This window comes from Teleopsis dalmanni, chromosome X (genome assembly GCF_002237135.1).
Source record: "Teleopsis dalmanni isolate 2A chromosome X, ASM223713v2, whole genome shotgun sequence".
Classification (NCBI taxonomy): domain Eukaryota; kingdom Metazoa; phylum Arthropoda; class Insecta; order Diptera; family Diopsidae; genus Teleopsis; species Teleopsis dalmanni.
Window position 1 is genome coordinate 64,944,567 of NC_051848.1, and position 12,639 is coordinate 64,957,205.

The window sequence follows — 12,639 nt, forward strand, 5'->3', positions numbered from 1 at the left end:
TCTACAAAATCCCTCTTTGCGCCTTGACTGGATTTTTGTGTATCACTTCATTAGACTAAGCAATAATTGACCTCAGATCTGCATATCTCCACGAGGAGCCTGTAACCATTCTGAGATTTGATAACGCGGTGTTAGTAAGACTGTCAGATTTCGCAAATAATTTCAGGGCTCTATCCTTTATGTATTTTTTGATGGGATCAATCTTGAGGTCCCTGAGGATGTCATTCGTGCTAATGTACCAAGGAACTTTGAAAAGTCTTCTAAAAAACGAACTGAATCGTAGTTTCCACAAAATCAAGTTGATTTTATTTTGGAGTGTTCACAGTAGAGCAGTATTGTACAGTACAAACCGTTTTCATGCAAAATGAAACGAAACTGTTGGATATCAGATGTGCATATCATTTGTGCAAACTATGTATCATACGTATATATCAAATGTGCTAAGTAAATATTTCGGGAAAGCAGTTAAAAACTGTTGAGATATAACAAATCTGACAATCAAATGACATTATTTTGTCGTCGGAATCTCGATATAGTTGCCTTTTGATTTAAGATGTCAGTTTTAAGTTTTTGACAACCAAAATTTTAAACAAAACTATCCAATATAAAGTAACTTGATTTTAGCTTGCATTTGAGCTTTCATTCTTATAAAATATTTTTTGCCTACAACACGTTGAGCACTATTCTGAACGGATAGAAAGAACGTATATTGTGAACTACTGATTTGAAAGCAAGAACAAGGTTTGACATTTTGTTTGTTAAATAAATTGAAGTAGTTTTTTTTTTAAAGGACAATTTTTACGTGCAATGGAAATTAATTTGGCACTTATAAAAGCAGTTCAAAAGCATCCAATTTTGTATAATAAAACCGGTACGTTGGAGGAGAGAAAAGTCATTTGGAAAAAACTCCAATATGAATTTGCTACACGAGGTTGAAGAAGAACTACATTATTTATTACTTCTGAAATTCGAATAATTATTTTGTTTTTAGTGAGATGGCTAAAAGCTCGCTGGGATTGGTTGCTTCAAAGTTTCTGTGACAAGCCGGAGTTCAAATATGCGAATGATATGTCCTATTTGTTGCCATATTTCGGTATTGAAGGTGTTGAAAAGAGATGTGAATGGCCATTTGCTATTTTACGGTCATTAGACACGATGGTGGAATATGATAGTGATTCTAGTGATGAGGGCGAAATGGATAGTGACGGTTTTAGAATCAAACGCGGTTACAGAAATAACGTCATATGTCAGAAGGAAGCGAAGGATGACGTAAACTATTTTAAGATTGTTGAAAAAGAAGTGTCCGTCAGAGTACTACAGTGTAACAACTCTGATAATAAGCAGCTAAAATTAATGGATACAGCTAAGGTAAATAAGGATAAGGAAACTTTTGACGCAAATAAGGAAGAGGTCGAATCTGAAGACGTCGAATCTGAGGAGGCCGAATCTGAAGAGGTCGAATCTGAAGAGGTCGAATCTGATGAGGTCGAATCTGAAGAGGTCGAATCTGAAGAGGATGATTCCGATGAAAATGAATTATTTGATACCTCGTCCTCATCTGAAGAGGAAATAATTGATGTTTAACAATTTTTTAAACTAAACTAGACTTAAACACTAAAAAAACGATGTTGAAGATAATTGTATGGTTTAAGCCATATAATTTATTTAATTAATACATTGTAGATGACTTTATATAAATAAATAAATTCAGCAAATACTTGTAGCTTTTAACTTATTTCTTTTTATTTAATTGTTCAAACTGATTTCTTGAAAATACATCTGATAACATTTGATTTGAATTATGAACCCAAATTAGAAGTGGAAAATAATAGTTTTTAATATTCAATATTAGTATATACCTTGTTGGTTAGAATTCTAGTAGGTTGACTGGAAGTAAATTACCATCAAATAGGGAAGTATTAAAAGTCCTTTTTTACCATGCTTGTGGTTAAGTTATGGTCAAGCGAAAGTGCTACATTTACTATAAAAGAACTTATCATATTTTGGCAACAGGCACGAATACCAATAAATGAACAATAGAAGATTTAAAAAAACAGTTCAAAGTTTGTGAGCTAAATGTAGTTTGTGTGCATTGGGATGAAAGATTGCTGTCAGCTTTAGACGGAAAACAAAATGTGGACCGTCGACCTATTATAATCTCAAGAGGGTCTGTTGAGCAATTACTTTAAATTCCTGCTCTGAAAAATGGTACAGGAAGAGCACAGGCATCTGCCATTTGAATGGGGTTTGCAGGATTACGTGCAAGCTTTGGTCTCTGATACGACAGCTGTAAACACTGGTTCTTTTAATGAAGCTTGCTCAATTATTGAAAAGCATTTAGAAAGAGATCTTTTATATTTAGCTTGCAGACATCACATTTACGAAACTATTCTCAAAAGTATCTTCCATGCTAAGGTTTGCAAGTCTGAAAGCCCAAATGTTGAATTATTTCAACGATTTCAAAATTTTTGGCCGAAAATAAGCGTTGACAAATTTGACAGTCGACTTAAAAAATGAAAAAGTGAGAAATTCATTGAACACAGATGATGTGTTATGAATTACAAGTTTCATTAATAAGATTCGTAAGGATAATCAACAAAGAGATGATTATGGGGAACTTCTGGAACTTGCATTAATATATATAGGAGAAAAGCCGAACTGCAGCATAAAGTTTCGAGATCTTGGGACTATACATCACGCAAGATGGATGGCGAAAGCCATGAATGCATTAAAAATATTTTTATTTAGGAAAGAGTTCAAACTATCTACAGAAGAAGAAAGTGCTCTTTGCAGTATATGTATATTTATTACTAAAGTGTGTGTTGAAGTATGGTTTAATGCTTTGTCATCAGTCATAGCTCATTTCCAATATTTTAATCTTCTTTCTATTCTCAGTCAATATGAAAAAATTCTATTTGGTATTTAAGCTCAAAGCTTGTTCATTTTGCTTTTTTGGATAAGGTGATAAATATATCACCTGAGACAAAGAAAAAGATGGTTTCAAATTTGAATATAGATAGTGATGACAAGGAAGTCAGGAGAGTATCAATAGATCGCGCAAAAAAAACTGAAATCGTCGACAAAGGAATTGAGGAGTTTGTATACAAAAATACTAAAAACATTTTTTATCGTTTCAAGTTGTGCGATGACTTCATGAAAATATGTCCCACAAAATGGCATAAAGACCTTAATTTTATTCAAGCTAAGATAACGCTTTTAAGCTTGAAAGTAGTAAACGATACGGCAAAGCGAGGAGTGACACTAATGCTGGGCTATAATTCTATTTAAATAAAAAAGGAGAATCAAAAATAGTGCATATTAAATATTATTAACGATTACAGCCGTCGTATTCCAAATTCTAATAAAGATACTTTGTTCCAGCAACTTTAAAAATAAAATAATAAAAGGTACATAATTTTTTTTTTATTAGAAGAAATATTAAATTTTAGATATTTTGAATGTATTTTAAATTTTTTAGAAATATTAAATTTTATGTAAAGTTAAAGCGGACAATTACATTCATAGTACTAGCAAAGCTAACAATCGATTGATTTCAGCTTATTTTTTCTTTTACACAATAATTATTAGAAATACAGAAAAACTTTGTATAAGTGAAGTGTTTACTTTAAATAGATCTATAACTTTAAGGAAGACAGTTTTTAAGTAAAATTAAATATGTCGAAGATATAAGCATTCAAAAATGAATTTTATGGAAAAAATCGTTATTTTCCAATCTTTGGGGCTCCACTTATGCAATTTAACTAAAATTTTACACAGATTATTTTTTTAGTAAAATGAACCGATCTGGGGGGTGCGGTCAACCGATTTTTCGAAAAAAAAAATTGCCCATACACCTTAATGGCACCCTAATGTATGTATTGATATATACTGTACTTGAAAAGGAGGGCTTGATTTTCAAATTTTTTAATTATAGACCCATAATAGGTGTAGTATTCAGTGTGTATATATTATGGAAGATATGACGATAACATATTCAATTCAATTCATGCTAATCGAATCAATCTAGCATATAATACTAATTAGAAGGTATAAAACAAAACTCTTGAAAATATTAATAGAAGTTATCTCAAGAAAACCTGAATACTTTCAGCACTTAAAATATAGTACGTTTATTCTTGAAGACTAAATGCTTTAAAAACTTTACTAATAACAAAAATTTCATTTTAAATTTTTTTTTTTAAAAAATTAATTTATATAAGTAATAAGTAATAAAATAAAACATTGCAATAAATCTTTTTCCATCTTTATATTAAGAAATTTTTTTCTCTTTTTCCTTCTGCAGCACTGGTTTTAGTGATAATAATATTCACGATTGAGTATTCTTCAAAGATCAAATGACAAAGAAAATTGCCATTAGTCATGTAAGATATAGAAAAAACAGTTGAACTATCACAAAACTATTATATCTATTAAAAATCACTGCCTGGAGGTGTGAAGGTTGGTTAGTTGATTGGAGTGGCAAGTGACCAAATATTCGTTCACTTCTCATAATTAAGACAAGCTCACTATTATGCTGTCATATTCCTTGTAAGAACCCATAAAAGACGAAAACTAGATCAACCTAGTTAAATTTGATTAATAAATTTAAAAAATATTCCATCTTATTAATAAGCAGTTCGATAAGCTATCATAGACGTGCTACCTATGAATCTATTTCTTCATGAAGCCAAAGCAGGACAGTTACTAAAAAAATAATTAATTACTTTTTTTTTTTTAAACTCCAGCTTTTATTTCAAAACACTATTCTCCTGATTGGGCAACTTTCTCAAGATGTGGTCTTGTTATATAACTGCCATGTCAGCCCAAAAGTTACACATGACTGCACTGAAGATGTTATGGTCACCATCACATGATTACCAATTATATTTAACATTGCGATATTAAAGTCAAACACACTTTTTTTCACTGTATTGAGCAAAAAATTATCCATATGTGTCAGAGGTGAATTCTATTTAAGCCGACAGTCTTTATACTCTCACCAGTTATTATATATTGATCGCTTTTAAAATGACAATATTCTGTTAGTGAAACAGTACCTAAGTGACTTTCACAGTGTCAGAAGAAGTTACTGGAGGTACTTAGAATGATATATCTTAGTTCGTTAGTAGGTAATTTGATCGTTATAAATATGTTATGTTAAGTCCTTTTAACAAATTATGAATAATTCAAGACCTAACACTATTTGTCAAGACCATAGTTAAGTCGTAGACAATTCCACTATACACAGAAATTAAGTACAGCAGGCACCTGCAAAAGAAATTAACTAGCGATAACTACTTGAGTAATTTTTATGAAAAGAAATTTAACTCAATCAACGATCAATATGCATATGTACAACACAATATATTCATATAATCAATAGAGATTAATACAAAGATCACGAGTTAGGATGAGAAGGCGCGTGCTGACAGTTATCAGCACTTCCAGGCATATCAGCAGGCATATATTGCCCATTGTGATGCTTTGAAAGATTATGCCGACGGAGGCGAGTTGCTAACCTTTGTTAACTTCGTGTATTATTCTTGTTAAACCATTCGAGAAGATCCGAAAAGTTTTAATTTCGTTATCTCCTTCAGGCTTGCGAAAAAACGATCCCCAAGACATTGACGTCGTCTTGTTTGCAGTCCTGGACTGAGACATAGGATGTGATTGATAGATTCTATCTCTTCCTCACCTTGACAACTTCTGCATAATCCACTTGTTGGAACTCGCCACCGTTATAGCATAGGCGTAATGGTACACTGCCTCAGTAAGTACACAAACTGCAGGTTTGCGGAAGATCAGTCTTGTAATTTTATTTTTGTCCCAATAAGCCTTAAGGTTCTAGCGACCTCACAATCTTCGTGTTTAGTCCATAAATCGTTAGTCACCGCCGTGGTGATTCGCTCTATGAACCTAAACAGTTCACCTACCGCTGCTTGTACTGAGAGGTCGGCCTCTTGTATGCACTTCACAACCTCTTCTGACCATCTCTTCTGCTAGTTTATTCTCTTTAAAATATTGCTATGTCCAGGAACACAGTATAGAGAGACCTTGTAAGATTTTAGCGACATTTTAGTACAATCTTGGGTTTAACCGTTTTGGATTCAATTGGTTTTAATGCGGCCTGACTATCTACAAAAATTGTGATATTCCAAGGACGAATTGTAATAAGTTGTATAAGATTGTCTGCTTTTTCAATAGCATATATCTCAGATTGAAAGACACTGCAAGTATCAGAGAGTCGGTAGGACTGCCTTATCTGTATATCTTTCGAGAAAACGCCTACTCTTGTACCACCCTCCATCTTTAAGCCATCTGTGTAGGTGGTAACTACAGAGTTACCCATCATAGATCCCAGATCCCAGTTATCTCTGGTTGGATAAAATATCTTGAACTAAATATGAGTATTATGAATTTAATAATCCATTGTTATAAATACTTACATTATTTTTAAATCGCTTTTTAAATAACTCGTATTTCCTAACTACTTATTCTTTATTATTGTACTTAAACTGGCTTTGAGTTTCAATACATTTTGGAAGTGGCCACTTTTAAATTTCTTGGAATATTTTTCAAATTTCTATTAACTTTAAAAATTGCAAGTTACATGAGTCTATGTCTACATATGTTTATGAGTATTTCCTTATTTAAGCACAGTTCGAAACTAAACGGTATTGTCATTTTATATTCCTATTAGCTTAGAAATTAATTCTTCTCCTTCTACTTCAGCCACTGGAACTGCGACACCAATTGACTCTTTCAATCTTTGCAGCTTCGTTATTGTTTCATTGAACGGCACGTATACAAATAAGAATGGAATAATGGTGAAAAAAGAAGACTGAGTGGTGATGATGGTTTGTATATACCCTGCTGCCGTTTAGTAAACTTTCTGCCTGGGGACCCCTATTACCTTAACTAAGAACAAAAAAAAAATAAAAAAACAAAAACAATTTCTTGTTGAACAAAGGCACTTTAGCTACAATGAAAAGCCGATTTGCCTTGTTCAAGTAGCGAGAAAAAATGTTTGCTTTTTGGTTTTTGTTACCAACACAACCGGAAAAATATTGGAACGTGTAGCACATTGACATTCTATTGCAACTAGAAAAGTCAAAATCGTGGCAATGCTACAGTCTACGGAACCAACAGAAACGCTTCTATTTGGTATGATTGTTTTTGCTTTTTTTTGTGTTCTTAGACTTGGAAAGCTTCAAAAAAACAAACAAAAAACCAAAAAGGAAAAAAAAAATAAAATTAATTTGAAAAAATATTTTAAGTATTTATATATGCACTTATACATATGGGAATGAATTCGAACAAGTTACATACACAACACGGCATACGGCTGACAATAATCCCGACAAATTCATTCTGTCACTCATTCCATGTGCTGTGCGGTACAAACACACGTACCGTTGGTTAAATGTGCCAAAATGCCAAAGTGTTTACGATAAAGTGCAGTGTCAATTGTTGGGTGAGTCTTCGAGTGGAAATCGTACATACTTGTGCTCTGCTCGCATCCTTGCCCATCAACATTAGCATCATGAGTACCGAAAGCATTAATACTATAGTCAAACTTTCATTCCAACTCCATAGTCACATTTTGTCGATGTGTTTTAACTCTAAACTTGCCCCATAAATTGCGCATTTACACACAAAGCTGCACCCATACCCATACCCACATCCACACACACCCATCAAGGCTGCTAAGGATACTACGCAGACTTTACTCACTCACCCAATTGGATCCCTGCTACGATTGCTGTGATTGTGAGTTGTGTTCATTGTGTTGTTTATGCGTTGTCTTTATTTCTAATCTACTCAACGACAGTTGAAATATTTTACAAATTTCAGTGCTGTGTATATTTTTATACTTTTCCATTCTTCCAAACTCGCACATATTTTTGCATACTCGACGTACCTTTTAGGGGTTGTGTTCACAGCACCGTCAGCTTGACACTTCCCTTCACTGCCCTACGCTCGATACTGTGACGATTACTTCTCAGCTGCGTAATTGTCCTCTGCTTATGAATCGATGAATTATAATTACAGTTTCGGAATAAACTAAAGTGGGAGATTATGCAGAGTTTCCTTTCGTTCTTTAAAAAGCCACATTTTTTAAATGAAGGGAGGAGGATCCTTTGTGATTATTCCACATAATTGTAAGTGACTAAATGATTGTGTCATAAACTGTGACACTTCGAGCATAAATTGTGGAATAATTCAATTTTATAATATATTTAATTTTTTAATTGTAGTTTAACGTCAGTTATGATGTAAGTGACTATTTTACTTAATAGAAACTTATGTATTTAACAAAAAGGTTTCGAACATTAGTGAACTACAATAACAAAAAATTTTATTAACTTTAATTAAGTATGTGTTTGGCTGACCATATACAGCTATTTCAAGTATTGCCAAATACTTATCATTAGTAGTTTCCGAATTATTTCTTATATTAAATTATTCCTAAATAATCGTTTGAGACTGCAAGCTCTAAGCTTTAAATTTGGCAGGGTACCAGTTCAATTCTTGATACTTGCAGTCCCAAAAAATTAGTAACGAATAGTTTAATATAAGTAATATAAAATACTTTTATTAATAAAGTAAATAAAATAGTTAATAAAATATTTATTTATTATAATATTTTAATAATAAAATAATAGTTTTATATTTAATAAATAATATTATTATATATTCATATTTAATAAAATAGTTTTTTTGGAATATGAAAACAACGATAGACACACCATAGCGATATTTAATTTCAAAACGATTTAATATTATATTAAATTTAATATCATTTAATTTGCTGAAAAGTTTTCTGTATAGTACTACATTTAGCAAAAACTGAATTAAAAATAATTCTTAAGAAATTAATATACTTTTCATTTTACTACAAAAAAAAGAAAACAGCGATTTGAACTACTATGTTGAGTAATTAATCTCAATTAAATTTCAAACACTAATACACAATTTCGAAAAAAAATGTCATGCCAATAAAATGAGGGAACGAGAAAGAAATATAGACCCCTAACTTGACTCCTAAACAACTGAACAATGTCGACAATTTAAGGCATAAAGGGTACCAGAGCAGAATAATTTTGAAACCTTTTGATTCGGTACAATCTAGTGATCTTCCAAAAATTATCATTAATGAAAACGAATATTATACCATGTTACCATGCTCAGTTATTAAATTTCTTAATTAGCTTTAAGATTATGTCGTTTCCATTGGGAAAAGTTACTTATTGCATGTGAAAGAGCTTTTAGGTGTCAAAAAGTTCTATAAATATGCTAAGAGAACTCTTCTTTCTTTACATTTCAATTGTAAGTAGATGATATTTTGTTTTGTATTGTTGGCAGAAACTAATTAATTCAGCATAGAAAACAGAGAATATGCAAATATCTGTTCAAAAGCCTATTCTCCCAAAATATAAACAAATTCGGCTCATCTCGAGATCACACTCAAAAAACTCTTCAATGTCTTCTTTCTAAGAGGTTTATTCTTTGGCATGAATGAATTGTAATTTAAAGATGAGTTCACTAATTAAATGGTGTCCTTAAAGTGACTTTATTTTAGTTTGCATTTGAGTTTTCATTCTTATAAAATATGCTTTGGCTATAATACGTTGAGCACTATTGTGAATGCATAAAATCAACTTATATTGTGAATTAGCAATTTTATAATCAGAAAATAGTTTGACTTTTTGATTTCTGAAAATCAAAACTTAAAAATTTTCACGCTAAAATGGAAATTAATTTAGCGCTTATAAAAGCAATTCAAAAGCACCAAAAGTTGTATGACAAAACCGGGTCGTTGGAGGAAACAAAACGAATTTGGAAACAACTGGAAGCAGAATTTCAAACGGAAGGTAAAAACCAACCAAGCTATTTATTGTTTCTATAAATAAAAGGTGTTTTATTTTTAGATAAATGGCTAAAGGCCCGCTGGGATTGGTTGGTTCAAAGTTTTTGTGACAAACCAGGGTTCAAATATGGAAATGATATGTCTTATTTGTTACCACATCTCGGTATTGTGGGTATTAAAACAAGACGTGAATGGCCACATTCAATAGTTCCAAAATCTGACGGTTTCAGTGACGATGAGGTAAAAGTAGACAAAAAGCATTCCAATATGCGTTTCACAAAAAAGGAACTATTTCCGGATTCTAAAACTGATGATGACCTGGACGATTTTATGATTTTCGATGAATGTCGTACAATTTATGCAGAAATGTTTGAAAATAAGCCGCTGGAATTAATGGACACAGTTGATGGAAGTGATAAACAAGAGATTGTCGAGGCAAATGGTGAAGTGTTGGTATCTGAGGAGGACAGGAGGACACTACCATTTACAGAGTCTGAGATATAACTACTTAAATGTCGAAAATGCAAATTTTTAAAACCTCAATGGCCACTATCTCCTAGAAAAAAATAATAATAAAAATAATAATAATAATAATAATATTTATTTAATAATTTATTTGTAAGTTAGCAATAAACTTAATTGTAAAGTTAACTAAGAATAAGGAACTGGACTTCTAAGTCCTTCGCACCAGATAATAAAAATAATTTCAAACATATCTTAGGTGTTGAGGTACGCCATTGGGTCAGTTAACTAATGCACGCTGACTCTAAACTTTAAATTTGGCAGGGTATAAGTTGAACCATTGGTACTTGCAGCTTCAAAAAATTATTTACGAATAATAAAATTTAAGAAATGATGCCAAGACCACTGATGATGGGTATTTGGTTATACTTGAAACAATTAATTAAAAATAAATAAAAATTTTTGCTGTTGCAGTTCAGTACTGTTAGAAACCTCTCTAAAAAATTCGTACATATATAATTTTCTTTTTTCTACATATTAAAATATGCTATCAAGATTCGAGAACATGTGTAGAACAAATATTGTTATTATTGTGCTTGATTTGCTATAAAGAACTTTGAGTCTACGAATCCGGAACTGTCATAAATCTAAGACTAAACTGCAAAATTATTTCATATCTATAAATCCACTAAACTGTATTTTTTATACAGTTAGTTCAGTCTTGTGTAAAAATTGGCGAGATGATGATTCAAATTATTAATTAACTTCCTTTAATTAATTTCAAATCGATTTATTAACTATTAAAAGTCAGAGCCATTAATTGTATTGTGAAATCCTTCGAATTATGTTAGGAAATTCAGTTTGATTAAAATTTCAAATTCACTTCACATTTTTAAGTATGTACTTGAAAGTACAGAGACAGAGGCTTGTAAGCAGCGTGAGAACTGCTAAGTGTTTTGTGGCCACACTCCTTTCTTCTATCGCAATTCCATGTCCGTCCAACTGTGAATTATTGGTATTACAAACCTAGCCACAGTCAATCATCATACCGTGGTTGCAAAAATTTAAATTGTTTGTCAAAGCATAAGTGGCGATGGTACAAAATTAATTCTGGTCACGTTTTAAGTGACAGCAAACCAGTGGAAAAAGGAACACAGTGGGTCGAAATCGTAGGAAAGCACATTAATTTATGTATAATGTTTAAATTAATATCAAATTAGAAAAAAATTACCAAATTTTATCTGCACTCACACTCTCTTCTCATATGTATCGTGTGTTGTAAATGTACATCATTCTTATCAAGATTTTGTTCACTAACACAATTTATAAATGTAAATATGAACCATAAAATCTCTCGACCGACTACTGCAACCGACGACTTCCATTGCTCAATTTCGATTACTGATGACTACTGATTAATGGCTACTGACTGCTGACGTCACTTTACCTCTACTATAGCCTTATACTCCCTCATTTAGATAGGTATAAATGTTAGGTATATAAACTTCTCATCATTTAAATGAACTAAGGAACGACTTTTGTTGTAGAACCGCAGAAGGCACCTATGGAGAAGTGACCCTAACGATGATATAATAAAATAATATTATATTTTTAAGACTTACATAAAATTTTTTGAAATTTAAAATTAATAATTATATTTTTAAGCAAGATTTGTTCATTAAAAAAAACAATAAAGTAAAAGAACATTAATAATTAATTAAAACTCCAGAAAAATATGCGAACAAAAAAGTCAAGTACGGCTTTGGATCAGTTGGTTAAGGTGCGCTGATTCTGAGCTTCACATTTGGCAGGACCCGAGTTCGATTCCTGGTACTTGCAGTCTCAAAAAAAAAATAATTATTTACGAATAATTAAATACAAGAATTATTTCCAAGACCACTGATGATGGGTATTTGGCAATACTCGAAACAGCTGTATGGTCAGCCAAAAATTCAAAAATATAATATAAAAAATAAATTTTTGTTGTTGTATTTCACTACTGTTCGAAAAAACCTCTTTATTAATTAATTAAGAAATATTAAATGAATGTTACATTCATAAACAATTTTTGCTCTTCTCTGTAGACGCAGACGTAGGTCTATCTCAAGCAATACCATTTGCGTAAGAGTCCAAAACGCCCAAGTGTGTAAAATGGTGAGTTATTTTTATATAATTTTTAATGAAATAATTTTTAAAATTATCTTCGTGAACTTTTTTATAAGTAATGGACCTCAAAATGTTAACGGACATCTAAAAACTATGCTATTTGGTCCTTGTGTATATAATCCAGAACTGATTGCAGTCCA

General features: G+C 31.6%; 2 protein-coding genes across 2 annotated transcripts; both read left to right on the plus strand.

Moving 5' to 3' along the window:
• The first annotated feature begins 600 nt into the window (after positions 1-600).
• LOC119689927 (probable serine/threonine-protein kinase DDB_G0268642) lies at positions 601-1,682 on the plus strand. The gene is made up of 2 exons (XM_038104864.1): positions 601-931; positions 992-1,682. Exons 1-2 carry the CDS (start codon positions 808-810, stop codon positions 1,582-1,584), a joined length of 717 nt encoding a protein of 238 aa, XP_037960792.1. The 5' UTR covers positions 601-807; the 3' UTR covers positions 1,585-1,682.
• An 8,008-nt stretch (positions 1,683-9,690) lies between these two features.
• LOC119662210 lies at positions 9,691-10,415 on the plus strand. The gene is made up of 2 exons (XM_038071783.1): positions 9,691-9,875; positions 9,933-10,415. Exons 1-2 carry the CDS (start codon positions 9,752-9,754, stop codon positions 10,373-10,375), a joined length of 567 nt encoding a protein of 188 aa, XP_037927711.1. The 5' UTR covers positions 9,691-9,751; the 3' UTR covers positions 10,376-10,415.
• The last annotated feature ends 2,224 nt before the right edge of the window (positions 10,416-12,639 follow it).